This window comes from Procambarus clarkii, chromosome 31 (genome assembly GCF_040958095.1).
Source record: "Procambarus clarkii isolate CNS0578487 chromosome 31, FALCON_Pclarkii_2.0, whole genome shotgun sequence".
Classification (NCBI taxonomy): domain Eukaryota; kingdom Metazoa; phylum Arthropoda; class Malacostraca; order Decapoda; family Cambaridae; genus Procambarus; species Procambarus clarkii.
Window position 1 is genome coordinate 31,492,894 of NC_091180.1, and position 13,249 is coordinate 31,506,142.

Genomic DNA, 13,249 nt, shown 5'->3' on the forward strand with positions numbered 1-13,249 from the left:
AGCGTGTAACCCAACACGGACATCGACGACGGTACACTACACTTCAGCGACATCGTCAGGGTGCGGGAGCCGTCAAGCATACCAACACAGTGCCCGGCAACGACCTTGTTCCAACGAACACTTAACACGGTCCCAAATCGCTCAAAACAGGAGGTTAAAAAGTCGTCCTGAAATTCGAAGGGGGCACCATGCACCGCCACAGACGTCAAGGTGACACTAAGATTCACCACCTTAACTGAGCCAGCTGAATCAGGGAGTGGGTAAACACGCCCCTCACAACGCTCGAGAAACACCTGAAAGGCAGCCTGGAGGCGGAACTTTACCACAGCACGGTTGCCCTGAAGCAGCTGGACGCCCACCAGGTCCGACAGCTGCACATGAAGCACGTCCACCAGGGCGACACCAACCAATGGATGGTCCACCGGCACCGTAAACGCTAGACCAGCCGACAATGTCCTCTGCACTGGAGGGCGAGATGACCCCATGGCGAAGGCAAACGTCACCCTGTCAGTGGCAAACCACCACCAGCAGGGCAAACAAGCAATCACCCAACGTAAACACTAGCCAGTGCGGAGAGACCTCAGGAGCGTCCGACCTGGCCGGTGGTCACCACGCAACCGTAGATATGATAGAGCCCAATAGGCTCAGGCATCGGTACACCTGTTGATTGACAGATGAGAGGCGGGACCAAAGAGCCAGAGCTTAACCCCCGCAAGCACAACTAGGCAAGTACAACTAGGTGAGTACGCACACACACACACACACACACACACACACACACACACACACACACACACACACACACACACACACACACACACACACACACACACACACACACACACGCTGGAAGACAGAAGAGTTAGGGGGGACATGATCACCACATTCAAGATTCTGAAGGGGATTGATAGGGTAGATAAAGACAGTCTATTTAACACAAGGGGAACACGCACAAGGGGACACAGGTGGAAACTGAGTGCCCAAATGAGCCACAGAGATATTAGAAAGAACTTTTTTAGTGTCAGAGTGGTTGACAAATGGAATGCATTAGGGGGTGATGTGGTGGAGGCTGACTCCATACACAGTTTCAAGTGTAGATATGATAGAGCCCAATAGGCTCAGGAATCTGTACACCTGTTGATTGACGGTTGAGAGGCGGGACCAAAGAGCCAGAGCTCAACCCCCGCAAACACAACTAGGTGAGTACTAGGTGAGTACACACACACACATTTACTTGGTTTACTTACGCTTCAAGTATGTAAGGTAGCGAAGCAGCTGAGTAAAAGAACATATAGAAACTACAGGAATAGCAGAACACCGGAGAGCAGGGAGAGATACCCGAGGGCCAGGAATGAATACCTCAGAGTGAGGAGAGAGGCAGAGAGACAATATGAAAATGACATCGCGAGTAAAGCCAAGACCCAACCAAAAACTGCTTGACAGTCACATCAGGAGGAAAACAGCAGTGATGGAACAAGTGATGAAACTGAAAAGAGGAGAACAGATACACAGAAAATGACAAGGAGGTGTGAAGAACTCAATAAGAGATTCCAGGAGGTCTTCACAATAGAACAATGGTGGTTGTGATGGTGGTAGTTTAAGTAACTGTGGTTGTGATGGTGGTAGTTTAAGTAACTGTGGTTGTGATGGTGGTAGTTTAAGTAACTGTGGTTGTAAATAGTGGTAGTTTAAGTAACCGTGATCGAGCAATTTCGTCGTTCACTTGGTGGTGGTGGTTGAGGGAAGAGCAGTCCACGGCTTGCCTGGTTTACCCTGGCGGCGGCGTCATGCACAAACTGTAGTGGAGGTTCAGGATATCCTGCCATTCGCCAGTAATTTGGGGGTCGTTTGAGTGTATTAAGGAATTTAAATCGATTGTGCCTTCATTAACCACGTGGTCTGAGTCCAAGGCGGCTACCGTCATGCTCTCGCACTCCTAATTCACTGTCGGTGGCCTTCGTGCGTCATGCGTCTGTCGTAACGCACGGCAGCCGACGCATTGCGTCACGCTTGCATACGTCTGGGGTAAGACTTTCTCCCATTCAGTTTGGAAGAGTTTACCGTGAAATCTATTCTGCGTCCAACAGCGCTCGCAACCCAACCTCTTGAAAAGAACGTCGTTTTTCGCGCGTATGCGTTATCTAAGGCCAAAAATTGTCGTACTAGAAAATGGAAGCGGCTGGCGAAAGTGTCGTACTGTCCCGTTTTCTGTTTTGAGTCCTCTGGTAGGTTAGGATAAGCGCGCTTTAAATTGACCGTTTTCCTGACATTGGGGGACCTCATAGAAGGACGGACTGCTGGATTTCGCGGCTGTCCCATACTATCCCAAGGCAGAATTCGCCATGTTTTTACACATCCAGTCACGAAACCTAATACATCTTAACCCCCCCCAATCATGGTGGGTTTAAGAGGTTCCTAAACCGTTTAATAAATGTAAATTGTTTTATCAACAAAACGCAGCATGTAGTTACAATTGGTACATTCTAAAGTATAAATTTGTTTTATTATGAGAATTGTGTGTGTGTGTGTGTGTGTGTACTCACCTATTTGTACTCACCTATTTGTGCTTGCAGGATCGAGCATTGACTCTTGGATCCCGCCTTTCCAGCTATCGGTTGTTTACAGCAATGACTCCTGTCCCATTTCCCTATCATACCTAGTTTTAAAAGTATGAATAGTATTTGCTTCCACAACCTGTTCCCCAAGTGCATTCCATTTTTCCACTACTCTCACGCTAAAAGAAAACTGCCTAACATCTGTGTGTGTGTGTGTGTGTGTGTGTGTGTGTGTGTGTGTGTGTGTGTGTGTTAGACCGAGGTTAGGTTAGTGTTTAAGATCTGTTGGCAATGAATTATATTTGTTGAACGTGAGTGAACCGTTGATAGTGGCGCTGCGGTTCGAACATAGGAAGTGAACAAAGCACTGTTCTGTGAAAGTTCGAACGTATACGGCTAAATTGTTCGTTTAAAGGGGGCGTAGGTGTGTCGGGGGGGGGGGGTGCAATTGCAAGTGCTTCACTCTGCAACATTCACGCCCATACACAACACAGTAATTTAAATAGACTTCAAATTTTTGCTTCATATAATTCATGCTAGAAGAGCTTAACCATAGGCAGTTACAGGCAAGTTCTTGGTGCCGAACCACGAATGACCCTGTCGAAGGTTATATATATATATCGCTTCCCTATACACCTCCCCCCCACATCCCACACTCGCCCCCCATCCCACACTCACCCCCCTCCCCATCCTCCATCCCAAAACCCCCATCCCACTCCCTCCCATCCTACAATCGCCCCGCTACAGTCGCCATGTTTGTTTACATCCCGCGGCAGTTTTGCCAGATCCGCGGAGCACCTCTTCGTTAATCGCGCGCATGGAACACCCCTCCCTCCTCCCCCCCCACGCTGGGAACACCCTCCCCCCCACGCTGGGAACACCCTTCCCCCCACGCTGGGAACACCCTTCCCCCCACGCAGGGAACACCCTCCCCCCCACGCAGGGAACACCCTCCCCCCACGCAGGGAACACCCTCCCCCCCCCACGCAGGGAACACCCTCCCCCCCCACGCAGGGAACACCCTCCCCCCCCCACGCAGGGAACACCCTTCCCCCCACGCAGGGAACACCCTCCCCCCCACGCAGGGAACACCCTTCCCCCCACGCAGGGAACACCCTTCCCCCCACGCAGGGAACACCCTTCCCCCCACGCAGGGAACACCCTTCCCCCCACGCAGGGAACACCCTTCCCCCCACGCAGGGAACACCCTTCCCCCCACGCAGGGAACACCCTTCCCCCCACGCAGGGAACACCCTTCCCCCCACGCAGGGAACACCCTTCCCCCCACGCAGGGAACACCCTCCCCCCCCACGCTGGGAACACCCTTCCCCCCACGCAGGGAACACCCTTCCCCCCACGCAGGGAACACCCTCCCCCCCCACGCAGGGAACACCCTTCCCCCCACGCAGGGAACACCCTCCCCCCCCACGCAGGGAACACCCTCCCCCCCCCACGCAGGGAACACCCTCCCCCCCCCCACGCAGGGAACACCCTTCCCCCCACGCAGGGAACACCCTTCCCCCCACGCAGGGAACACCCTTCCCCCCACGCAGGGAACACCCTCCCCCCCACGCAGGGAACACCCTCCCCCCCACGCAGGGAACACCCTCCCCCCCACGCAGGGAACACCCTACCCACCATGCAGGAAACACCCCCCACACCCCCCCCCCCCTACGCCATAGTGCGCGCACATGCATCAAACGTCCCATCATGCACTACTACAAGGTTGCATAAACTGCACTGTCTGTAATTAGATGTGTACCCGTCAATCTTGCTTTAAGGAATAAATCATTATCTTAACTGCCCGCCTGAGAGAGAGAGAGAGAGAGAGAGAGAGAGAGAGAGAGAGAGAGGGGGGGGGGAGAGCTCTTGCCCGCGAAACACCATAAAATAGTTCCCTGGCGTCTTGAACGAGGCTGATTTCAGCCCTTGGTGAGCATGTCTGGCACACGGTAACAGAGAATATTATTTGGACAATGTAATTTCTCTCTGACTTAGCATTTTGAGCAGCCTGCACGAGGCTCAAGCGGCAGGCTGCACTTGGTCAAGCACGTTTATTGAGACAATAAAGTATGTCTCAGAGGGATAGAGTAGTTTAGGTTAGATCTATCCCTCTAACACTGAGTCCCTCCCTCTGTCCACCCTTAGTCCTTGGTCAGCGCCTCTCCCCCACCCCTCTCTATCCCTTCAGCCTCGCTCCCCTGGTGGTCAAGAGGGCCTCTATAGACATCCATATATGGTGAAACACATGTGAAGAACCTCTCACACACACACTCACAGCTCCCTGACAAGAGGGAGCCAGCTTAGCTTAGCTGCCAACACCCACACATCGTGTCAGCAAGGCGGACAGCCCGCCTGCTTTCATAACTCGCTGTATTTCCCACTTCTATACTTCCCTTCACCTATGCCTCTCCTTCCTCTTTACTCCCCCCCCCCACACAATTATGGTGGTCAAGGTCGCCTCCTCACGCTCCTGCATACATTGCAGGGGGTTGCTGGTTCGTGTACGTGTCTTTGGGGACGTGCACACACGTACACACACGTACACAGGAGAGCCATTCAGCAAGTGACCTCGGGCATGAGACAATTGTCATAATGACACTTGTCATGTACAGGTGGCGTCACCCGTGGGTGTCATTGTGTCACACGTGTACGCCCTTCATCCACGCTTGACTCTGCGTGTCAGAGCTAGGCCAGATTCACGAAGCGGTTGCGCAAGCACTTACGAACCAGGGGCCAGATTCACGAAGCAGTTATGCAAGCACTTACGAACCAGGGGGCCAGATTCACGAAGCAGTTACGCAAGCACTTACGAATCCCCAGGGGTCAGATTCACGAAGCAGTTACGCAAGCACTTACGAACCTGGGGCCAGATTCACGAAGCAGTTACGCAAGCACTTACGAACCTGTCCATCTTTTCTCAATCTTTGGCGGCTTTGTTTGCAATTATTAAACAGTTAATGAGCTCCGAAGCACCAGGAGGCTGTTTATAACAATAACAACAGTCGATTGGCAAGTTTTCATGCGTTTAAACTGCTTAATAAATGTAACCAAAGCCGTCAAAGATTTGAGGAAAGATGTACACGTTCGTAACTGCTTCGTGAATCTGGCCCCTGGGTTCGTGAGTGCATGCGTAATTGCTTCGTGAATCTGGCCCCTGGGTTCGTGAGTGCATGCGTAATTGCTTCGTGAATCTGGCCCCTGGGTTCGTGAGTGCATGCGTAATTGCTTCGTGAATCTGGCTCCAGGTCATCAGAAGGTTGTAAGACTTGTGTGTGCTATTTACATATTGTTCTCCATCCACACCAAGATGTCAATGTCTAGACTTGACTCTTAAAAACTCAGGAGTTGAATATCTCGGTTTTCCTCTCAACTCCATGTTACAGGGAGCGTACGGCGTCTTAGTTTGAGGTTGAGGCGCCTGGTTGATAGTCCAGCAACCAGGAGGCCTGGTCGACGACCGGGCCGCGGGGGCACTACGCCCCGGAAGCACCTCAAGGTAACCTCAAGGAGTTTGAGGGGCCCTGGTTGTTGGAGCGGGCGCCCTTGGGGGTGATTTGTTGTAGCCGGGTCTCTATGGGGGGGGGGAGGAGGAGGGGGGGTTGTAGTGCACTTACACAGGTACACCTGCAGCTTGATGGGGAGTAGGAGGGGGGGGGGTTGAGAAGATAGGGGGTCAAGGGAGGACTAGCAGTGATGGTGGGAGAGGCACGTGGGACGGTACGGAATTCGCAGAAACTGGAGGCTGGGGAGGACGAGGCCTCGCTGGCGTGCTGTCCGACGTGCTTGTTTTATCACTGACGACGCTCAACAGCGTCGGGCCTGGAATGCACAGTTAAGCTGCGTCAGTGTCCTGCTGCGTCGGTGTCCAGCTGCGTCAGTGTCCTGCTGCGTCAGTGTCCTGCTGCGTCAGTGTCCTGCTGCGTCAGTGTCCTGTTGCGTCAGTGTCGGCTGCGTCCGCGCCTGCTGCTTTGGTGTCGGCTGCGTCAGCGTCCTGCTTCATCGCTGTGGTTGGGGCGGTACACCAGGCCGTCCTTCCAACCCCAGGCAGTCGTGGATTGTTCTGGTGTAGCTAAAATGATTGTTTGGCGGGAGGACGATTGTTGATGGCAGTGAGACATCTGGTGGAGATTGCGTGCGCCGACATCAAGGAGGGCAGTTGAGTGTGACTTAGAGACCAATCTTCTAGCCAGAGAATAGGAAACAAAAAGACTAAGAAGCTTCATCTTTTACGGGCAGTTGGTCCCCTTAGCCACGGTGGCGCGCGCTCTCCTTCGGGTAGACTTAGCTAAGTCCAGCTGAGATTGTAAACTTAGCGATGAGAGCTAAGTCCAGCTGAGATTGTAAACTTAGCGATGAGAGCTAAGTCCAGCTGAGATTGTAAACTTAGCGATGAGAGCTAAGTCCAGCTGAGATTGTAAACTTAGCGATGAGAGCTAAGTCCAGCTGAGATTGTAAACTTAGCGATGAGATAACCAATGTGTATTTGAGACACCAAATACCCCCCCCCCCCTCACCCATGTCACATTGCCTGAGGAACCTCATTAATCTTGAGGTTCACACATGCCGCAGAGAACCAGTACTGGCTCATTAGTCAGCTGGTTTTAGCGGGGACGTCGTCCAGAAGCCAGCTAGCTGCAGGTGAGGCATATGCAAGCTGTCCTTAAAGCAGCTGCCACCAGAATGGTAGGCTGGAACTGCATGCGCAGCGCTGCAGGTTAATTGCGTGTAGCTTGCAGGTTGTTCCGTAGCTGTGGGCGTAGCCTGGATGGTGGGCGGGAAATGGGAGAAGATCCTCTGATGTCTGACTGAGGGAGACGAGTGCATACAGCAAGACAGTAATACAGCTTACCACTACACCACAGTCCCCGTGGTGTAGTGGTAAGACACTCGCCTGGCGTTCCGCGAGCGCTATGTCATGGGTTCGTATCCTGGCCGGGGAGGATTTACTGGGCGCAATTCCTTAACTGTAGCCTCTGTTTAACGCAACAGTAAAATGTGTACTTGGATGAAAAAACGATTCTTCGCGGCAGGGGATCGTATTCCAGGGACCATAGGATTAAGGACTTGCCCGAAACGCTACGCGTACTAGTGGCTGTACAAGAATGTAACAACTCTTGTATATATCTCAAAAAAAAAAAAAAGATGTGACAGTTTGTAGGTGTGCCTTGCGTGTCTCTTCCCTCGCTGTCATGTACGCCCTGGCACATTCACTTGTTCGTGAACGTGAGCACTCTGTCCACGAGTAGCACACTCCACGGCCCCGGGTTCGAACTCCTGGCCAGGGAGGATTGACTGCACTCCTCCCTGGGACGTAATAGCTAAAACGGCGAATGCTATGGGTTTACAGCAATGTAAAATTTCAAGTCTCTGTACTCTAATAAACCCAATGTACCTTCTTGTATATAAATCAAATCAAAATACTCTTGTAACTATTTGATGGAAGAAATCTATGCAAGCAGAAGGAGCAGAGCGGTGTGCGCATGCGTGTGCCCGCACTCAAACGTTGATGGGCTCTTGTTTATATTCGCGCGCAAAAACGGAGCCTCATCCTTGAGGAAGTTAATGGTGAAGACTAATGCTTCAGCGGTTCCCCCCCCCCCCCTTGACACGTCACCATTGGGTCACTTGTCTCATTGTGTCCAGGATCACTGTCCACCCTCTCGTGCTCCCGAGCATGTTATGTTCACTGTCACTATTTGAAGTTATCGCTCGGAACACCGTGACGGAGCGTGTTCAGGGTTGTGTCACTGTTACAAGTCGCTGGCTGGTACTCGAACCAGGACAGCACATGCCGTCACAGCCACCTACCGTCACTCCCTAACTCCCACCACCTCCCGTCACTCACCGTAACGTACTGCGTGACTACTCTTGCCTAAGACCGGCGAGGAGGTCACCCAGCGGCCGCCTCGGTCGTCACCGCTGGTCAGCTCCTCACTAACATGTCCAGCTGTTGTTGTTGTTCCGAGTAGCTGAATCTATAACAACAAGTTCCAAGTAGCACGGGCTATGGTGAGCCCGTAGTGGACTTATCTGGCACAGGAGCGGGGCAAGTAGCACGGGCTATGGTGAGCCCGTAGTGGACTTACCTGGCACAGGGGCAAGTAGCACGGGCTATGGTGAGCCCGTAGTGGACTTACCTGGCACAGGAGCGGGGCAAGTAGCACGGCTTATGGTGAGCCCGTAGTGGACTTATCTGGCACAGGAGCGGGGCAAGTAGCACGGCTTATGGTGAGCCCGTAGTGGACTTACCTGGCACAGGAATCTTCTTTGCCCGTAATCTGGATTTTCAAATCCAGGGATCCCATCACAATGGTTGTACTCTTCAAGTCACTTGTGTTGTCCCGTCTTGAGTACTGTTCAGTACTCACTTCCCCCTTCAGAGCAGGAGAGATTGCTGAAATAGAGGGAATACAGAGAACATATACGGCACGCATAGATGCAATAAAGCACCTAAATTATTAGGATCGTCTCAAAGCCCTCCAAATGTACTCACTAGAAAGAAGACGAGAGAGATATCAAATAATATACACCTGGAAGATACTGGAGGGCCAAGTACCAAATCTACACAGTAAAATAACAACGTACTGGAGTAAACGATATGGAAGAAAATGTAGAATAGAACCAGTGAAGAGCAGAGGTGCCATAGGCACAATCAGAGAACACTGTATAAACATCAGAGGTCCGCGGTTGTTCAACGTCCTCCCAGCAAGCATAAGAAATATTGCCGGAACAACCGTGGACAACTTCAAGAGGAAACTAGATTTATTCCTCCAAGGAGTGCCGGACCAACCGGGCTGTGGTGGGTATGTGGGCCTGCGGGCCGCTCCAAGCAACAGCCTGGTGGACCAAACTCTCACAAGTCAAGCCTGGCCTCGGGCCGGGCTTGGGGAGTAGAAGAACTCCCAGAACCCCATCAACCAGGTATCAACCAGGAGTGGTGCAAGTAGCACGGGCTATGGTGAGCCCGTAGTGGACTTACCTGGCACAGGAGCGGGGCAAGTAGCACGGGCTATGGTGAGCCCGTAGTGGCCTTACCTGGCACAGGAGCAGGGCAAGTAGCACGGGCTATGGTGAGCCCGTAGTGGACTTACCTGGCACAGGAGCAGGGCAAGTAGCACGGGCTATGGTGAGCCCGTAGTGGCCTTACCTGGCACAGGAGCGGGGCAAGTAGCACGGGCTATGGTGAGCCCGTAGTGGACTTACCTGGCACAGGAGCGAGGCAAGTAGCACGGGCTATGGTGAGCCCGTAGTGGACTTACCTGGCACAGGAGCGGGGCAAGTAGCACGGGTTATGGTGAGCCCGTAGTGGACTTACCTGGCACAGGAACGGGGCAAGTAGCACGGGCTATGGTGAGCCCGTAGTGGACTTACCTGGCACAGGAGCGGGGCAAGTAGCACGGGTTATGGTGAGCCCGTAGTGGACTTACCTGGCACAGGAGCGGGGAAGTAGCACGGGCTATGGTGAGCCCGTAGTGGACTTACCTGGCACAGGAGCGAGGCAAGTAGCACGGGCTATGGTGAGCCCGTAGTGGACTTACCTGGCACAGGAGCGGGGCAAGTAGCACGGGTTATGGTGAGCCCGTAGTGGACTTACCTGGCACAGGAACGGGGCAAGTAGCACGGGCTATGGTGAGCCCGTAGTGGACTTACCTGGCACAGGAGCGGGACAAGTAGCACGGGCTATGGTGAGCCCGTAGTGGGCTTACCTGGCACAGGAGCGGGACAAGTAGCACGGACTATGGTGAGCCCGTTGTGGACTTACCTGGCACAGGAGCGGGGCTGTGTCAACATGTCCAGCGTGGCCGTCTCTGTTAGTCCTTGTCACATAGTTAACCACCATAGCAGAGGACACTGCCTCTTCCTTCTCACCTTCGGTGGTCATGTGCAGGCGATGAGTCACAATAACGTGGCTGAAGTATGTTGACCAGACCACACACTAGAAGTTGAAGGGACGACGACGTTTCGGTCCGTCCTGGACCATTCTCAAGTCGATTGTGATGAGGAGGTAGGGACAGGCAATAAATAGGCAAGAGAGAGCTGAGGAGGAAAGTCAGGTGTAGGGGATAGTAGTAATGACTTCGTTGGTCATCACTACATACCGCGTATTACGGCCGGTGTGGAGTTCAACCCAGAGGAATGTCTAGACACGACCTCCAGTACACCCTCCACCTGACCCACGAGCCCCAGGCAGGTGGTGCCTGGAAGACCTGGGGCCAGATTCATGAAGCAGTTACGCAAGCACTTACAAACCCAGGGGCTAGATTCACGAAGCAGGGCAAGCAGTTACGAACGTGTACGTCTTTCCTCAATCTTTGACGGCTTTGGTTACATTTATTAAACAGTTTACAAGCATGAAAACTTGCCAATCAACTGTTGTTATTGTTATAAACAGCCTCCTGGTGATTCGGAGCTCATTAACTGTTTAATAATTGTAAACAAAGCCGCCAAAGAGTGAAAAAAAGATGGACAGGTTCGTAAGTGCTTGCGTAACTGCTTCGCGAATCTAGCCCCAGGTTCGTAAGTGCTTGCGTAACTACTTCGTTAATCTGGCCTTTTGGTCTTCACTTTGGGTCATGGCGCCTTTAACTCAAGACAAAGACTTCTCAAACTGTAAGATTATTCAGAGAGAATGTCTTTGCCTAAGATTTTACAATATATATAATTTTTTGTATTAACATGCTTGGGTACATCTCTCTATATATTTTTTTTAGGCTACCCTAGACTATTCGAAGGGTAACAGTTTAGGCATTTAGGCTTTAGCAAAGGCTTTAGCAACAGTGTGTTGTTAGTAAGAGTATTCTGACACTATTCCAGCCCATCATCCACCCTTCCGTCCCCCCCCCCGACTCTCACAAGCCTTACACTCCCCTACCCCACCCCCCACTAACTGGCCCCAACAATGCCCCACTCCCTCTTACATCCAGATGCTGCCGGCACCTCTTGCTCTCTATCTTTGGCTTGCTATCTCATTTTACCGTGTGCGTGCGTGCGTGCTTGCGTGCGCGTGCTTGCTCTCACCCGTCCGTGAATAGTGTGTGACGTTGAGTCTGTCGTCAAAGTGATTTATTAGTAATTAGTCGGCGCCATTGCTGAATGTAGCAGTGGAGGTAATTAGAGTATTGTTGATTCTCTTGGTTGAAATCCTGCCTGTTTGTTCCATGTTGCCTGCCTGTTTGTTCCATGTTGCCTGGCTGTTTGTTCCATGTTGCCTGCCTGTTCCATGTTGCCTGGCTGTTTGTTCCATGTTGCCTGGCTGTTTGTTCCATGTTGCCTGGCTGTTTGTTCCATGTTGCCTGCCTGTTTGTTCCATGTTGCCTGCCTGTTTGTTCCATGTTGCCTGGCTGTTTGTTCCATGTTGCCTGGCTGTTTGTTCCATGTTGCCTGGCTGTTTGTTCCATGTTGCCTGGCTGTTTGTTCCATGTTGCCTGGCTGTTTGTTCCATGTTGCCTGGCTGTTTGTTCCATGTTGCCTGGCTGTTTGTTCCATGTTGCCTGGCTGTTTGTTCCATGTTGCCGAGCTGTTTGTTCCATGTTGCCGAGCTGTTTGTTCCATGTTGCCGAGCTGTTTGTTCCATGTTGCCGAGCTGTTTGTTCCATGTTGCCGAGCTGTTTGTTCCATGTTGCCGAGCTGTTTGTTCCATGTTGCCTGGCTGTTTGTTCCATGTTGCCTGGCTGTTTGTTCCATGTTGCCGAGCTGTTTGTTCCATGTTGCCGAGCTGTTTGTTCCATGTTGCCGAGCTGTTTGTTCCATGTTGCCGAGCTGTTTGTTCCATGTTGCCGAGCTGTTTGTTCCATGTTGCCTGGCTGTTTGTTCCATGTTGCCTGGCTGTTTGTTCCATGTTGCCTGGCTGTTTGTTCCATGTTGCCTGCCTGTTTGTTCCATGTTGCCTGCCTGTTTGTTCCATGTTGCCTGCCTGTTTGTTCAGTATTGCCTGGCTGTTCATGGTTGCTGTTTAATAATTTTTTATCTTGTTCAGTAGTGGTTGAGGTGGTATTGGTGTTGAGAGGTGTGTGGGGGGGGGTGGTAGGCGGGGTTTGGATAGACTAAACAGGTGTGTTTTAGCGTCTAAACACACTAATGTACACCACAAACACCAACTGCTTAAATTGTCTTATCCCCCTGGGTGCCTGCGACAAGCACTGCGGAGGGGGTGAGGGGTAATGAGGCAGTGATCGCTCTGCGGTAATTGCTATAATTAACAGTGGTTACCTCACAGGTATTCTTGGTCTGGCATGTAGCTCCGGCTGACGCCAAGGAAAATCTCCCGCCTTCAGACTCTCTATGCCCGTGTTGACGCCATCAATAATAACTAAGGACTTCACTGCCTGGAAACCCCCTTTACTGAGGTCTGGTCCCCCCACTCGCAGATAGAAGGAATTCCTCTCGTAGATACAAGGAAGGAAAAAGCCCTTTGAAAGGATGATGCCCAAGAAGGCTTTCATCCACCGCCTTTGGAAAGATCTCTGGCATGTTCTCCTTAGCCTGCCGAGTGTTTGTGTTGTACACATTCCGGGTTGAATTAACTATTGAGCGTGGTGGTGTGGTGAGGGCCCTCTACCACCACTCCTCAGGTCTGGGCCTCCAACTCCTCTTGGTTACACCCTCAACATGACACCAGGGGGGCCTCCTTCTCTCAGCTGCCGCAGCTTGGCGGAGTAAGTTGGCCAGACCACACTAGAAGGTGAAGGGAC

At 52.1% G+C, this 13,249-nt stretch overlaps 2 protein-coding genes across 2 annotated transcripts in view; one reads left to right on the forward strand and one right to left on the reverse strand.

Annotated features, from left to right (window-relative positions):
• Nucleotides 1–13,249, forward strand: part of SelR (methionine sulfoxide reductase SelR) — a 57,639-nt gene that overhangs the window by 11,238 nt on the left and 33,152 nt on the right. The gene's annotated exons all lie outside the window — the stretch shown is intronic.
• LOC123758925 (uncharacterized) lies at nucleotides 11,632–12,501 on the reverse strand. The gene has a single exon (XM_045743693.2). The coding sequence runs from the start codon at nucleotides 12,499–12,501 to the stop codon at nucleotides 11,632–11,634; it is 870 nt and encodes a 289-aa protein (XP_045599649.2).